This window comes from Periplaneta americana, chromosome 14, assembly GCF_040183065.1.
Source record: "Periplaneta americana isolate PAMFEO1 chromosome 14, P.americana_PAMFEO1_priV1, whole genome shotgun sequence".
Lineage (NCBI taxonomy): Eukaryota > Metazoa > Arthropoda > Insecta > Blattodea > Blattidae > Periplaneta > Periplaneta americana.
The window spans coordinates 83,449,354-83,467,822 of NC_091130.1; the positions used below are offsets into that span (position 1 = coordinate 83,449,354).

Here is an 18,469-nt window from a genome sequence, read left to right on the forward strand (position 1 = left end):
TTCTTCCCCCATGAGGACTCGAACCTGTGCGCATTCCGTAACGCGAGTCATAGGCAGGCCACGACGCCATGGCGCAGAACTTTGTTTTAATGTATGTTATAAAATAAAACTAAGGGTTGATTCTAGCTTCATCAAAGCCTCTGAAGAGTGAAATAGTAATAAAATATATAAATACTAAATCTATCGACACGGGGTACAAAATTTATCGGCACGAAGACGAAAGACGAACGAGAAAGATACGTAATACGCCGGATTAAAGTATGAGCCATTGTAGCGTAGGTGGTTTAAGCATGGTGCATGGATCTAAACAAGATAGCATTAATTGTAGTAGGTTGGAATCTCCGTTGGTCTTAATTTTTTACATTACAAATTTACAATAATAAGTTTTTATATATACCATTTACACAAGTACCAATTGGCGACATCTTCTGGAAGTCGATTGAATGTTATTGAATAGCACAACCCGTCCCCCGGGCAACACTACTGTCTGTTAATATAAATGTCTGCATTTATATCTCATTTATAGTTTTTAAAAATATGTTTAACTACAACATTAAAACATGTTACCATTGTAAACATTTAGTTCTATATGTTTTAATAATGACAATACTGAAGTGAAACTGTTTACCATTCTTCAGTTCATATTGGAGTTTAGCTTTCTATACAGGGTATATCAAAAATACGTGTACAAACTTCAGGCATGGGTTCCTTACACCAAAAGAAGGAAAAAAGTTCATATGAACATATGTCCCATAATTCTTTCCCCGTTAGGAACTGTTCAACACATTGGTACACTCATAATATGCCAACACACAAAACTCTTAACCAATGCTCGAAATGTCCTCCTCTTGCTTCTAGACATGCATGCACTCGTCGAATCATGGACTGTCGCACCCTTTCAAATACTCCGGGATGATGTCGAATGATTTCGCAGGCTTCCGTGACACGTCGATGAAGAGTTTCTTGATCCGGGATGTCTGCTCCATAAACCAATTGTTTAAGGTGCCCCCAAAGATAAAAATCCAAAGGATTGAGGTCGGGAGAACGTGCTGGCCATTGAACTGGTCCTCCTCTGCCTATCCATCTGTCATGGTAGACACCAGTTAGTGTATCTCGAACAAGGCGACTAAAATGTGCTGGAGCCCCATCATGCATAAACCACATGTTTTGTCTTATATTCAGAGGCACATCTTCGTGCAGTAATTCTGGAAGAGTGTTTTGGATAAAGTCCCTGTAGATAGCACCTGTAAGACGTGCTGGTAGAACGTATGGACCTACCAGACAGTCACCTACAATTCCAGCCCACACATTAATCATAAATTGTTGCTGATGTCTAGCCTGAAATACAGCACGAGGATTACGATCTGCCCATACGTGTTCATTGTGGAAATTGGTAATTCCATCTCTCCCAAACGTTGCCTCGTCTGTAAACAAAACTGATGAGACAAACAGTGGATTGGCTATTTGTGCTAGAAACCATCGGCAAAAGTTCTCCCGTGGTGGATAATCGGCAGGCGAAAGGCCCTGCACACGTTGCATATGATACGGATACAAGAGCTGCTCGTGAAGCAACAAAAAATTGATGATTCGGTTGTCTTCGGTCTGGAAACGCCATCTGATACAGCCGTACAGCCTCGCGTCCATTACCATTCGCGCGACCATGCATAAAAATGATGTCAGCCTGCTCACGAAATAAATATCGTCCTGCCATGGTTGAACGAAACACGTTAACTCACTCCACGTTCACAATTGCAACGTTGAAGACAGACTAATGACAAGTGACACATGTAAACAAGTCTCCATCGCAACACTTCGCCATCTGCAGTCCATTTCTCATAAAACGAGTCACAGCCTTCTATGAATGAGTGCATAAAGAAATGAATATTTGAGGTTGGACCTCGAAGGCCGTTGAACGCAAACTTTTAGTAATAAATGAATAACGGGGAAACAAAGGATTATGGAACATATGTTCATGTGAACTTTTTTCCTTCTTTTGGTGTAAGAAAGCCATGCCTGAAGTTTGTACACGTATTTTTGATACACCCGGTATGTTTTGTTTACCTATATTCTTCACAGGGAGCGTTAACAACGTTTGAAAGCCAATTTTCATAAACAATAAACCAATATTAGAAATAATAAAAAGTATAGCTATAAAATTATATGTTATTATAACATATTATATTGATATTTCATATTCTTCGTCAGTCAGATATCCGATACTAGCAGCCGTTTAGGTTCTTGAAGCCCCTTTTTGGACCTGTTATGATATTACGAGTACAAACATTAATTAGGGCCTACATATTGAATTAAACCGTAAAATTTTGCGTGGGATCTAGAGAAGGTTAGTTCGTCTTTTCATTTCGCTACGTATTACAAATGTTTTACTTTGATATGTGTTTTGAATATTAACTCCAGAAATAAATTGTATTTTCGTCCAAAACAACCGTGATACTTAAGAAAGTTTCACAACTCTCATAATATAAGATCACTCACGTCTTACAAATGTGTTATGACAAGGGAAGTGAATTTTATTACAATGAGACAGTCTTCACTCAAGGCAGCGATTATGTGGCTTGATCTGGCACATTTGTCAACAAAAAAGTAGAAATAATATCATTATCAACATCATATCTTACGACACGGATTAAGTCAAGATTGTTCCGGTTTCGAAGTGGTTTAATTTGATATTTCTCTGATCAGCGTTTTGTTGGGCTTCCTATGTTTCTCCTTTCAACTGGTTTGTAATGAAGCAGTTTATATGGTATTCCAGATAGTTCTGTTCATTCTACGTGTTCTCTCCATTTATTATTGTAGCATTCTGTTTATTGAGATATTTAATTGTAATTTACTCTGTGAAGCTTGGTTATACTTATATAAATAATATACCGCATACAAATTATTAATTTCTGCGAAGTATAATGGTCTGGGAACGTATTATTATTATTATTATTATTATTATTAATGTTGTTAATATTGTTATTATAACTGACTATAAATTTTGTTTACTTTTACTTGCTGGGCTTCTGATTTTCGAGAAAACAAAATAAACTACTAATTTGGATAACAGGTCAGGTCGTGTCTAATAATAACCCACGAATGAGGTTATAATATGTTTGCAAGACTTGCATAAAAAAGTTTATTAACAAATTTCAATAACACTTGTCATATAAAATAATACAATAAAAAACCAACCCTGCCGGCAAATGAACTTCTAACCTCTCGTGTTTCGAACTCAGAAACCTTAACCCTACCCTACAGCACTTCGTTGCAGTGGCTGCATTTTAGACGGATCACTATCAAAGAATCAAGTGGAACAAAAACAGCATTGATTTCGAATGCAATGAGTTTATTCGTGTGAACCTGACTTAAAAACTTTAAATTTAAACTACCAAGAGTCGGCCCATTCTTTTTGAGCCCAATTGTACGTGTATGTGTACGTACTTGTCCTTTTTCTAAGAAATTAATTCGTCTATCAGCCATATCTTTGTAATATTTCAAATATTTTTTAAAATATCAGTTTCTTTCTTCATCATGAACAAGCTGCGAATAACGTAAATAACTTATATAGTCAATAAATTCCCAAAGTATGAATGGTGATATTTTCTGTCTCCAAATTATCCATTGTCTCTTCTAATCGTAGGCCTATATAGGGTGGAAGATAACCTTTTACAATCCAGCTGGGATATATCTCGAATTATGACAAACAAGAAAGTCTAATAATATTTTGTTCCCAGAAGGGCGGTTTTCGAAAAAATTGTGTTTTGTAACTTGAAATTATGATTAAGTTTTTCTTGAAACTGCTTAAAATTAGATTTTTATCTCGTGTAGGATGATAGAGTAGGCTATGTATGTCCATGTTATAGTAGTATTTGCATGGAAAATAACACATATTTCGAATAAATCGCGTTAATAGTCGTGTACACATTGCATAGGGCTGTGACACGCTGGAAACACTGTTTCTTACCTAAGCAAAACAATTTGGCTGACAAGCAAACGTTCTGATGGGGGCAGATAAAAAAGTTAATTTTTTTTTCTTCCACCATGTTAATAATGTCAAAAGAAGTGCTTATACAAATTTTGGCCACTCGACCGCAATCACGAGGGCCGTAAAAAAAATAAGTTCGCCAGGGGCCGCTAACAGAAAAAAATACACAATTTCATTGGACAAATTTATTGAAACGGACACAGCAATTGTTGAGCTATTTTTCAACATATTTTCCATCGGAATTGAGACATTTCTCATATCATGGGATCGACAGAGAGAGGTGCAGACGCAGTCAAACGCTGGTTCCGATCTGAGGCGGCAGACTTCTACGACACAAAAATTGATCCCATGGTATGACAAATTTCTCAATTCCAGTGGGGGATATGTTGATAAATAGCGCAATAATTGCTGTATCTGTTTCAATGAATATTTCCATGCGATTGTGCTTTTTTCTATAAACGGCCCCAAAGGAAACTCACTTTCTGGACGGCCTCGTAATTGCGGTCGAGTGGCGAAAATTTGTATAAGCATTTCTTTTGACATTATTAACATGGTGAAAGAAAAAAATTAACTTTTTATCTGCTCCCATCATAACGTTTGCTTGTGAGCTAGGTGTACGGAGCGGACGATACGCTTACATTCACTTCGTCATTAGTTGCAGGCTACGTGCAGTTCGAGGCAGTTGAAACACAACGAGATGTCACAGTTTTCTAATCGTGAGTATCTGGACATGTTATTAATTTATGGCGAAACTGGTCACAATGCCGTTGCAGCTGCTCGTTTATACCGTGACAGACAACTGAATCAGGAGTGTGAAAGTTGTAGACACGCATCTGGTGGACACTTTGAACAATAATTTTAAAATACGCTGTAGAAAATGGTGTACAAAATTTAACAGTATACCTCACATTAATGTGTATCATTTTCATTTAGTTTCGAAGTTGTTTATTTCTTCCAAACATTGTTTTGTAATTGAGTTGGAGTGACATCAACTGTGTGATTCTCAGTGAAAAATACTACTGTATTTAAAGAGTTAATTTTGTTTTATGCATAATTTTTCTTCCTACTGTACTATTGATGAAATTGCCTTAAAATGTAACGGAAACTACGTGTTTATTCGTACTAAATTCAGCGCTGAAACGATACAATAACGAACGTTTCATCATAGTTTATGTAATTAACATGGAATGTAATGATCTCGCGAAGTAAACACTGTCTACAGCGTTGCAACATTGCAACATTCGTTTTCTCGAAATAGCCTATTACAAAAAGTATTGGACGCATGAAAAAATATTATTTGATAAAACGTTCTCAAATGACATGATCTGCTATGTGTGTGAAGGATTGTAAAAGATTATCTTCCATCCTGTATGTACGTAGTCAGGATATGAATTCTAATTTGGGACTGTGTTGTTGTAGGGCCTACATTCTTTGTCAGTATTGTCTTGTTTCTTTCAGTAAGACTCTATAGCTTCCATTAAGCATAATTCTTCTGCTTTTAGTTATTCTGTTGTAATTAATATTTCTTCTGTGGCTCATTTTTCTGAGATCTAATAAGAGTCTTAGCAATCTCATCTATGCGATTTTGCTAGTAGTTTCTGTTCACCCGTTTTCCTCAGAATACAAACTTCGCTGCCATGCAACAATCTTAATTTCTAAAGGAAATTGTGATTGTAATTTGGCATATGTTGCCATGTCTTTTTAATTACCACATAAATTTTATTTTTATAATAGGTAGTCTGTCTCTTCTGAAATTAAGTACTATATTTCATAACAATAATTGAGGTCCTTTGGTAAGTTTGTTTCTTATTAAACGTGGGCTGCGTTATTACTTTAATACACCGTTTATTTTTGGGCGTGTGTCACAGCGTTCGAATACATAAGCGTTCACGCCCAGCATGCCTACGCCTTTCGTCTTCGTGTACTGAAACCATGAATAAATGTTGAAACTTGTTTATCACTGCAATGTAATCTTCTAAGAGCTTAACGCAGAAAATTGACATCTCTGTGTTGAAATGAGAATGCTATTGTTGATATCAGAAAATGCCGTACCTCAATTGTGTATGAATTTAGATGTCATAATATACCTATCCTTGTATCCCGAAATGAAACGGATTGCATTATTTTGACGATGTTATCTTGATTTAAGCAGCATTATGTATGTTGTCCGTGACTGAACTTTCGTAACATGTATTAAATATAACGTCTGAATTGCGCATTTATTACGGCATTCAATTTTCATTAGAATTTGTTGTGTACGAAATCATGTATAAAAATTAAATTGTATTAAAATGAAATAATAATGATTACTATTACTGTTATTAATATTAGTTAAATAATATGTTATTATGACAGTAGTTTAATTAGATTAAGACCGGTTACACCGGGCGGACTGGTGGGTCAAGTTCATAGTGCGGTATTTCCGCCAACAACTCTCGAAAGCTGCGTTCATTGACTTTTTGCTTACGGAAATCGTTCGACGATTCTGCTAATATACAAAGATAATCTACATAAAGACCGATTTCTCAGCGAATATTTCTACGGTTAGGGTTGTCAGATTGATGAAGGACCTTACCGCCAAATATAGGTATCTCCAGAAGTCGCCCCCAAAATCACTCGATTTATACTTTTGTAATAACAATTTAGCACGACTAACAAATTTGTCGCAATTATTAGCTGAGAGGGATCTATGTGAATGCGTAGGATAGTTTTGGCTGAGCGAAATCCTGAAATATGATAATGAAAATTAAATTTATTCATTTTATTGTCAGACATTTCTTATTTGTGGCAATAAACAATATCCTACTACCATGTCAATACTGTAATGTCAAAAGAAGTGCTTATATACATTTTGACCACTCGACTGCAATTACGAGGGCTGTAAAAAAAATAAGTTCGCTAAGGGCTGTTAACAGAAAGAAAACACAATTTCATTCGAAAAAAATTATTGGAACAATCACAGAAATTGTTGAGCTATTTTTCAACATATTCCCCATCGGAATTGAGGTATTTGTCATATCATGGGATGGACAGAGAGGTGCAGACTGGTTCCGATTCCAGGCGGATTACTTCTACGACAGAAGGATACAAAAATTGATCCCATGGTATGAAAAATATCTCGATTCCAGTGGGGGATATGTTGACAAATAGCGCAACAATTGCTGTATCTGTTTCAAAAAACCTTTTCATGCAATTGTGCTTTTTTCTGCAAACTACCCCAAGGAAAATCACTTTCGGGACGGCCTCGTAATTGCGGTCGAGTGACCAAAATTGATAAAAGCACTTCTTTTTACATTATTAACATGATGGAAGAAAAAATTTAACTTTTTTTATCTGCCCTCATCAGAATGTTTGCTTGTTAGATGAATAAATACATCTTCACGAAACCATCATCTATATAAACTACGTACTTAACGAAAGACATCACAGATCAAGATACAGGTCTGTGAGGACTCGAAATTTTCACAATATTTGTTAAGCACAGATAAATATAACTCAGTATGAGCAGGGAATTGAGCACATTTGAATATTTATTCTATTCCTGGATTTTACCTTCACGGCATTCATTACAGCTAAATAATGAATTAATGAGTTCTTTGTCAAGTTGTGATATGAAATTTCTATTGTCAGCTTAGTCAACAAATGTCTGCTACTTTGAAATTAAAATTGAATTTATTTATTTAATTATTTGTTATCAGGATTTGCACTGTCCTGGGACAGTTTCCTGTACCCATTTTCAGGATTCTATACCCTTTCTCCATTCTTCTGCATTCTCCAATGCTCCATCTTCCAATTTCCTTTCATTGTTATAATTATTCCTTGTGTCCATGTTAATTTTGGTCTTCCTCTCTTCCTTTTCCCGTTGGAATCCATTCGTACACCTTCTTCGGCAATCTATCTTCTGTCATCTTCTTAATTGTTTTGTTTTATTATAGTCTACAATCGAACCTTGCACTTTCATTTTTCTCTTATAACAGCATTTCTAAATTTGTCCTTTCTTGGTACTCTTGCAGATCTCCGCCAGAAATCCATCTCTGTAGAATGTAGTTTTGTTGCTGTCTTTGACTTCAAATGCCATGTTTCTGAGCCATATGATATTCTGCTTTTAACAATTGCATTATACTCTATGTCTATACGATGTATGTTTGTTTTGTTTTTGTTGCGATATCTTTATCCCGGAGAATGATATTTAATTTTGAAATTGCTTATCTCTCTTTGTTAATTCTTCCATTTATATCATCTTCATGATTTCCATTTTAAGTTAGTTTAATTCCTAACACAATTAATTTATATTTCCTTTACCGTTTTCTAAAATTAAATCGTTTGAATCTGCACCTATTGCCATGTAATGCGTTTTCTTAAGATTTGTATTCAGAGCCCATTTCCTACATTCCTCTAAGTTTCCTGGTCATATATTTCATATCTCTATATTTTTCTGCAATTTCCAATTGATCAACAGCAAATAGTAACAATGAATATAAATCGTCATCTGTTAGTAATAGTCTCATTTGTGAAAATTTCTCTTATCAAACCGCTAGAGCATTTTGAAGATATATGTATATTTTAAGTAAGGTGAGTGAAAAGGAACATCATTGTTGTAGGCCTTTGGTAACATAAAATCGAGATGAAATTGTAATGTGCACTTTATTTTTTGTATAAGGTGATATATAGGATTTTAATAGCTTGAATAATGGCATCGTTTATTTTATAATGTTCTAGGGTTTCCCGTAATTTGGTTCATGGCACGCTATCGTATGCTTTCTGTAAATAAAAAATACCTAAAAAATAAAAAAAAATCATCTTGTTTTCTAGGTTGGAGGTTGATACAGCGGATCAACTGTCTGTTTGTCCGGAAAAAAATAAAATGCTAAATAACCTATTAAGAAATAGCCGGATGTTGAAAATAAGAGACGAACACTGCTACGTAAACGGACATTTCTTCTAGGAACATGGAATGTACAAGCGATAAGGGAGAAAACAATTGAATTAAATATCATATTGTATTTCACCATAGAATTAAAGTCATTATAATCTGCTATTTCCTACTAATATTAACTCCTGAATAGTATATTCTTTTTTCTAAAGTATACTTTGGCAAACCACTATGTACTCATACATTGTTGTGTCAGCATTCTCTTTTGATAACGTAACTATTAACAAGAAAAAAGAGAACATGATGTGTGAGAGACGCCTCGAGATTTTGAGAGTACCCGTTGCTGTATAATGTTACCCGTAACGTCACGATATTACCGCACCTCGTTATAATTCATTGCAATAGACATTTTTGAATAAAATTAAAAAAATAACGACGAAAGGAAGTTTAGCGGTTATAGAACTATAATAGGTATTTCATAAAATCTATTAACTTTGCAACATTAATAACAAGCGCCCAATTCGCATAAAGCAGCCTAAAATTCTCCTATCGCAAACTGTGCACCTCATGTCTAGTCGGGTCACCCAATTTGAGAAAAATCGTCTAATCTGGCAACTCTTTCTACACCACAGATACCGTCCTTTCTTAATGACAAATATTTTTCTTTGTGTAAAAATAATATGTATATTTCAGTTAGGACAGTTTTAGGACAAATAAGAGGTTACTGAAGTATTCAAGTAATGATATGATAAATTTTGAGACAACATGATGTGGGAAAGCGATATATTCGAAATAAAATTGATTTACAACAGTTATTTCATCGTGCCAGTATCGATACTTCAATTTTCTGGGTGTCGAATCTTGGCTTTTGCCCTAGAATAGGTCTTTTCCGCACAGAGCATGGGCACCAGTTCCGGGGACCGTGTTGGAACAAAAAATGCCAGAAATTCAAATCCTTAGTCTTATGGCCGGTTTCACCAAGCTTCTTTAAATCAGCACCAACGACTTGTCAACAAATGGATCGTTTAATTTTAACGGAATCTTTAAAAGTTGACTGTTTCACCAAGCCTCGTATCTTTAAAATTAACAGGCGTTTACTAACGAGGGGATTTTGTACTTATATCTTGCATGTTTTGTTTTTCATACGACCATGGCTTCGAAATCGCGAATTTCATTGGTTACATATGATCATGGCTGACTTTGTTTGGCATGAGGAAACAATCATAGGCAAACGGGCAAGAGGCTGTAATTTTAGGAACATCTTCCTAAATACAGTATGTTGTCATACCGCAATTAAAAAAAATAAAAGACAGCTGCTTCCAAATGTAAATAATAGGAATGTAGAGCAGTTAAATTGTAGCTGCTAAAGGAAATGTGAGAAAATTTAGCGGATTGTAAGGTCGACAGTTTAAAAATTGATGCCACAATTAATTATATACAAAGCATTCTAAGCAGTTATATTAGGCCTAAATTTAGGACGGGACATCGCCTCTTCCATAAATTGCATACTACTTTTCCACTGTATTTCATGTAGATTTATTAGTACCCTGTAACAATTTTGCCATGCTTGTGTATAAGGATTCAGGAGAGGTGTCATTAAATTGGATTTTAAGGGGTATCCATTGTCTCCTAAAAGAAAATCTCTTTGTACCCTTTTCATTTAAAAGGCATCCTCCTTTGGAATGTTGTGCTATCCGTGTAGACCAGTGACCGGCATGTTCCGTGCTCTGTGACGTCATACGACGTAGCCGCCTTGCTCTTTGCTCGGCAATCTCTGCATAATGAGCACAGCGTGGAGAGAAGATTTAACTGAACAGTGGTGGTGCGGCGTCTATGCACTGACAGAGCGCGATCCATTCTTCTGAGGTAGTATGGGAACAGCACAATTACAATACATTTGTACGAAAACAAAACTGTAAAACCTTGATAAATCAATGTAACAAAATATTTTGGTTTGTAATCATATTTAATGTACTTACAATAATATGAAACTCATAATACAGCCACTTGCAGAAGCGTTTGCATATACGAGTATAAATGAAATTCCGAAACTGCTATAAACATACAAACATATAAATAAATATTTTAAGCAGTACTGCAAATCTTTATCTACTCGGAAACTTGAAAACAGTTCAAGTGTTTTAACGCACATTTTTCTACATAATATACAGATTAAACTATATAGGCCCTATCTTGGTGAGTAGTATGCAAAGTATATTTCAACTTTTGAAACACACCATCACTTTGTGTCACTACCGTGCCCAAGCTAAACGCTTTGTCGAGATTTTTTTTTCCTCTTTTCTCGCGTAGGCCTACTATTTTTGCAATATTTGGAGTCATAGCCTGGCTAACACACAAGCGAAGAATATGTTTCAAGTACAGATCAGACAGGTGGTTTCTATCTTGTGGTTTGCAGATCTTCATACAAGAAAAGAACTGTTCACATACATACGTAGATCCGAATATGCTCAACATCCTAGTAGCAAATCTATGCAATCGAGGGAATCTTGCCTGGGGAAATCTTCTATAAAATGTAGATAGATCCTTTTTGTTTTCAACAGTCCTGTTCTACTGCTGCACTGACGCCACTGCGCTGGTGTGTGCTAACATTAATACGACTCAACTGCTCGCTCTCCCAAGCTCTTGCCATCTGACTGGCTCTTACGTCACAACTGCAGCATCTGCCGGCCACTGGTGTAGACCGTAACATTATCTTAAACCGAGAAGAATCTGTGGAGAGGCGTTAAGTGGGCGATTCCTATCTGTCGTATTCTAACCTATTACAATTTCAATAAACTAGCGTTGAGGTAGTTCTGAGGTAGAAGTGAAAATCGTTGAACTTATAAAGGATTTTTTTGTGGTAATGCAGTTGATCGTATATGCAAGACATAACAAAAACCTAAACTAATCAAACTAACCTGTTACAGATTCGTATGTGCAAGGTGTATAAGCAAAGTACGAAGGAAACTACCTCAGCGCTAGTTTAGCCACAATTTTTCTATGCGGAGTGTTACATAGGCCTATGAAATTGTTGGAATATTGAAGGAAAAATAGGATCTTCTATTGCAGAACCTTTTGGCTATATTACTGCCAGTATATACGATTGGAACATGTACACAATCTGTGTTGTCTATGACAACATAAAATTTAGCTATAAGCTTATTAGGCCTATAGAAATAATGACTATTGCAATGTTGATAGTACGTCTAATAATTTATTCACATATCTAGACAATACAGCTTTTGATACCCCGTTCATATCATCAATTACTATTTCAAAACTTCCCGCAACGTTATTTTAAAACGAGAAGAATCTGTTGAAGAGGCGTTAAATGGGTGATTTCTATCTGTCGTATTCTAACCTATACAATATACCGGTATTCAGTTTCTTGTAGAATCATTCTTACTACTTATTTCCCTAATGTGTAGCTTTCGTGGAATTCTTTATCACTTAAATCTCCAAAATGATTATTCCGAGTGTTATTGCAACATATAAGTTCGTCGTTATGTTGAAGTTCTAAATAAAGAACTTCATCATCGAATAATTACGTCCGCCATGTTGTTGACTTCTTAACGTATCGTTACTGTTTTAACGCTACGAATAGGTCCTAATAAATTAACGATGAATTTAAAGATGCGTTAGCAATAATGATACTTGGTGAAACACAAAAACTGACTAACGTGTCATTAAATTATATAACGGGACGTTATAATGATAACGAAGGTTGATGAAACCGGCCATTAGTGTAAAAAGACTGAGCCTTAGCCGAATGCTTACTAGTTAGACCATGAACCGATGTACCCTAACTTGTGTGACCATGCCTAATGATGTTACTTTCCGACCGAGTGGGTATGTCGCATCTCGATTTCCTCCACCCGTTTTTGCTGACTTTTCTGTGTTAGGCTCTTGCTGTTCGGAACTGGAAGTCTACGTAATATTATACAACTGTTAAAAATAATTTAAAGAAAATGACCCTGTAAGTAAGTAACTGTCACGTGACTTCTTCCGTTTCGCCGATCTTGCGACATAACCACTCGGTCGGACATACGTTCCCTCGCTAAGTGCAATTAGCTGCGCCGCGCGACCTCTCTCAGTAATATCTCGGCATCAATAGGAGTTACAAACCTGTGCTATCACCCGTTTGATTTGTAATCGCGAGTTCTGCAATATCAAAGTAATATAGACATTTGCGATATACTTTAAGTGAATCACAGTGAAAAATGTTTTGGGAGCTGAGACTAATATCGGAATGTTGCTTCATATGAAGAGAATATGAAGGGTGGAAGTAATATGACTATGCAGATTTTAATAGTTTATACCTTGGATAGAGCGTAACAGAAGATTCTAATACCATATCAATCCCAAATGAATACTTTTCCTGGAAAAAGAAATAATTTTCCCCTAAATGTTAACACTCTTTTACTCAATAAATATTATCCGTACGATTATGATTTTTTCTACTATCATTAGAGGAACTGCTAAGGAATGATTTATTCCTTTACTGTTTTAAAATAAATATAAAATATATTAAGACGTATCGTTATTTCCTGTCATTAGGAAGTCTAACAACTTTACTGCATTGACAAAGGGATGTAATGCTTATTTCCCCCTTGTTATGTTGTGAGTGCTTCACAAACTTATTTTAATTAGTTAGTTAACGCACTGTACCTGTTACTAGGTTATTTATCGTAGGTGGAATTGGTGATAGTGAGATGGTTTTTGACGAGATGAGACCGAGGATTCGCCGTAGATTACCCGACATTGGTCTTAGGGTTGAGAAAACCTCGGAAAAATCAAACCAGGTAATCAGACCAAGCGAAAATCGAACCCACGTCCGAGTTAAACTTCGGATCAGCAGGCAAACGAGCTACCGCCTGAGCTACGCTGATGGCTCTCGAGAGGTAGTACCCAGAAAAACGTTTCACGTAAAAAAAATAATAAATTTATAAGAGTATTATGCAAATTATTCTGTTTTATGGAAGTGAAATTTGGCCCTTGACTGATGACAATAAATAAATAAATAAATAAATAAATAAATAAATAAATAAATAAATAAATAAATAAATAAAATTGCGATATTTGACTTTGACAACCTTATGAGAAACCGTCAGCTGTATAAAGTAAAAAATGAATTTCTCTGGAAAAAAAATGAATGTCAAAAAATATGTTGTAAATATTGGAAATGAAACGTTTAAGTGGTAGCGCCATGTGCAAAGAATGGACAATTAACGTTGGCTTAATATAATTGTTTTTGAGTGTTCACCACAGATAACAGAATAGATAACAGTGCCGCCAAACCAACAACAAGACAATGGCGAAATGTCCCAACAATATTTTGTTATTGTTGGATTTTCGGCATTCTTATCTACTTTGTTATCTGTTATTGTTGCATTTATTCACATTATTAAATCCGGCATTATTGTTGGGACACTCTATACAATAAATGGCAGACAATTTTTCCACTCAGGGATCGGGTTCTTTCCCACAGAAGTCCCTGGTGGAGGGGAAGAGAAGGCGTGATGGCCTTATCTCTACCAGATTAAATAAATACTACTTCTATTATGGAATTCTATCACCCTTAGGAATTCATTGCCCTCTACAGTTTTTGAACCCGGAACCTCGAATGTAATGACAAGTATGACAGCCATTGGACGATTTGTAATACTGTGGCATCAGTAGAGATAGAAACTCTCGCCCACGTTCTTGGATCTTGCCCGCCTGGTGAAACATTACGCAACGCCAGGCATCACAAAATCAGATCCGCAATCGCTCAAGCTCTTCGCGACAAGGGATATATACCACCTATGAAGAAATCCATGGTCTATCGGAAACAGGAAGCAGTCGGCGGGTTGATACATTAGTCTTTAACAACACAACAGGCTATATAATAGATCCTACTATCCGCTTCGAATTGAATACAACTCAACCGGAAGATGTCAACAAAGAGAAGAATCAAATTTATGGTCCAATTGTTCCTTATTATTTACATATGCATAAGTGACAATCTATTGAAATTATTGGGTTATTAGTGGGTGCTAGAGGCACGATTACAAAAAAATGTATTAATTTCTGCAAAGAGTTCAATCTTGAATCCTCTTTGGCCGAGACTGTTTTTTTGATAGCTCTAAAATATTAAATCTATCTTTTGAGAAATCACATAAATAAAGTAAATTAATAACACAGTAATAATATATTATATTTGTCACTAAAACATTTTCATAAAATAGTACGTATTTACTAATAATTGTATATTTGGTATACTTTGGTCTTCAGGGCAATCCCTATTTTAGGGGAAGTTTGTTTGCATTACATCATATTGCTCTTGAATGCTGTACACAGTTCATTTCCCAATATCGTGTTACGTCATAAATGCCAAGCTGTTATTTGAAACTGGTATTTCAGATGGACCGAATGAAAGAGACAGTTTCAGAAAAAGAACAATTTTATATCATCTGTATTTCAATCTGTGCCATTGCGAGTTTATTGCATCACCCCAATTTAATGTATCGCCCTAATTTTCCTTTTAAAATTCCAAGATCAAGTCAAAGGAAAAATAGACTTATCCGAGACGAGTTAATCTAGAATGCCGGATAATCGATCCTATTACTATTGGTTACAGATAGCTGTGAATTGGTATAAGTAAGCATAATAAATACACCTAGAGAACCTGAGTACTCCCTTCAGGGAACTTGACCATTCCCTGAAGCGTTGTGCCTCGCAGTGTGATAAATTGAATCAGAACTTTAACATGCACAACAAGTGGCACTATTTTAACAAGACTATATCGCACCTGAGAAATTCTGGTTCCAACCTCCATGGCGCTGACTCCTGGTGTTGAAGCAGTGTCTCGCAGAATGCAGACATCTCATACCGTCTCCCGCTTATAACCCGTGGTCTGTTTGATGCTAGCCAGCTTCACTTATCTAGCTTCCTTTTTCTCTTTTTTTCCCAGCACATCTGTCTTGTTTGGACAATCTCACTTCCTGTTCCATTGAACTTACGGATAATACATAAGCCTTCTTTTTTCCTAGTTGCCAGCATATTACTGCATCGTGAATTCAAAACGGTTCTCTTTGGAATTCCACTTTAAGCACGGAAATATGTCACATACGGCGAATCTCTTCTAAGAGTTCCCACGCTAGTAGTCATGTACTACCTCATCCACAAACATCCTTTTCATAACGTTGCATATGTTCAGGATAATTTGATTTTTTTCTTTATGTCCCATAAATCTATATGAAATACAGGCTTGATTATTTGATATTTATCCGTGAGTTTATCAAGCTTGTAGCACAGTCTAGTATGTACAGTCACAAAGCTTGAGTTGTTGAGAGTACTAGGAACAATAGACTGTGTCGTTAGTATTTTACATTATCTGTATCTGTAATCCTAGTGGTTAGCAACTATCTATGGATGCATATTACCTACGTATTGAGCTTCGTGACTGTATATACGAGACTATGCTGTGCCGAGATCCCGTATGTTTTCAGCGAAGATACTATGTACAAATTGGTCTGGTTTAATGGTGTTAACGCGATTCTGTAGTCAGTCAATGGAAAGTGATCTTGATTGATTTAAAATTTAAATTATCTGTCACATGCCCTTCCCGAACTTTCACCAACGGAAGTTATCTCTTGGTCATTAAATCTTCCAAGGAAAAAAAAGTCTGATTTCGTTTTCTGCACTCTAATGCCAATAAGTTGCTGATATAAAGGCAAGGTGCACGCATAATGGGCAGTCATTTGTTAGTTTAGTGCTACTGTGAAGACATCCATCTTATTGATATCTAGTTACTGGAAATAATTTAATGTTTGTCAGTCCGAAATTAAATTCAGATTATAGTACTAATAAAATTCATGGACTGAAAAAATTACTTCAACACTTAATGGACGAAAATAATTTCGGTCTCTTAGGAAAATAAATTGTGAAATTAATTTCAAAAAAACTTCCAAACAGAAAAGAAAGGTTATACATGAGAGATATGGTTCATTGTATATTTTATACCCATGACCTGATTATTTTCACACTTGGTACACATAATACTGTTCTAGAAATCTCAAATATAATAAATTTAGATCCTTAAATCATGTAACCGAGTGAAGAAAATATCAACTTAGTCCGAATAGTCTAAATCTTACAATGGAAACATTTTCGACCTTTCATGCTCTCTGTTCCATTAACCAAATTCTGGGGGCTTCTGCATGCTTGTGCATGTATTATATTAGTCGTTGGATGGAAAAGAGCGAGTTCACTGACACCATCCGATGTACAAATTTAGAACTTTCTGTTACTAAGGAGTGCATCTATTGAATTGGTATAGCACAGGGTCCGGCAGAGGAAAGGGCTATTATAATTGAAGGGTTCAGAGCCATAGTGGGTCAAGCGCCATATATTAAAAACGAAGAAAACAAGTGCTAAAATTAAGTGATTACCATAATTTAACGAAACATATAGCAAGTAATATAAAGTATGCACATTAAAACTAAATGACATGTCAATCTTAATTAAACTATGGTATTCAGTTAACTTTATACCTTGCTTTCTCCGTTTTTAGTAAATGGCGCTTGGCCCGCTATGGCTCTGAACCCTTCAATTAGACTAGTTGGTTATTGACTCAAGAATTTATTTTTTTCAAAATGACGTACATGAAATCATTAAGTACATAATCTATCATTTATTTCTTGAAAAGTACGTCCTTTCAAGTGACTACCACTGAAATGGAAATGTGCTCCGTCAGACATTCACAAAGTGTGAATGAAGTCTTCATCTGCATCCATCAGATTTAAAATGTCCTCATAAAAGGTCCTTCGGTTAGAATACTTCGATGTTTTAACTGATGTACCTCCTAAATTCTGTATGGATGAAAATGTAAGTCGCATGATTAAATGGGAAGGAATCATGATGCCATAAATTAAAATGACGAAATTCACGTCTGATAACCTCAGAACTGTCGTTCTTGTGTAAGCGTTTAATTACAAAAGTACGTCTAATATTAATGTCAATATAGTATGAACCAAAAAGAAAGAAATATAACAAATGTAAATAAGTAGAGGTTGAACTGCAAGTAATGTCGTTAATTTCAGGAGGTTATTCTTTGAGATATTTCAAATAAAAAAAGTTTAATACAGTTTTGCTCGGATTTGCTTACTTTCCGAGATGAAAATTATTTTATATGAAAGATTTCATAGCGTGTTTCGGGAAAGCCATAGACTTAATTCCCAATATGCTCAATAAATTTAAGAGAGTAGTGTTTTATATGATAATAAATGATTAAAAGAATTTTAGTTATGTCCTTTAAATGTGAAGAAATTTGATCCGAACAAATGTAAAATTCCTGTGCAGAACGAAAAGTTACATTTGTTCGGATCAAATTTCAGCACATTTAAAGGATAATATTAAAATACTTTCAATCAGCTATTATCATAATGCACTTCTCTCTTAAACTGGCTGAGCTTATTGGGAATTAAATCAATGGCTTTCCCACAACACGTCATGAAATATTTTATATAAAAACAAAAGGCGCCAAGATCAGCAACAACCAGTTCTGAAGAAGGCCAATAGCAGGGCGAAACATGTTAACCAGGTACGGTAAAATTTAACACGAGAAAGAC

General features: G+C 35.5%; 1 protein-coding gene across 1 annotated transcript in view; it reads right to left on the reverse strand.

Annotated features, from left to right (window-relative positions):
- Positions 1–15,795, reverse strand: part of LOC138713519 (uncharacterized) — a 37,462-nt gene extending 21,667 nt beyond the window's left edge. Inside the window, exon 1 of the mRNA XM_069845689.1 lies at positions 15,649–15,795. Within this exon, the coding sequence (XP_069701790.1) occupies positions 15,649–15,675 (27 nt within the window). The 5' untranslated portion in view covers positions 15,676–15,795. The remainder of the gene's footprint in view (positions 1–15,648) is intronic.
- Between the last annotated feature and the right edge of the window lie 2,674 nt (positions 15,796–18,469).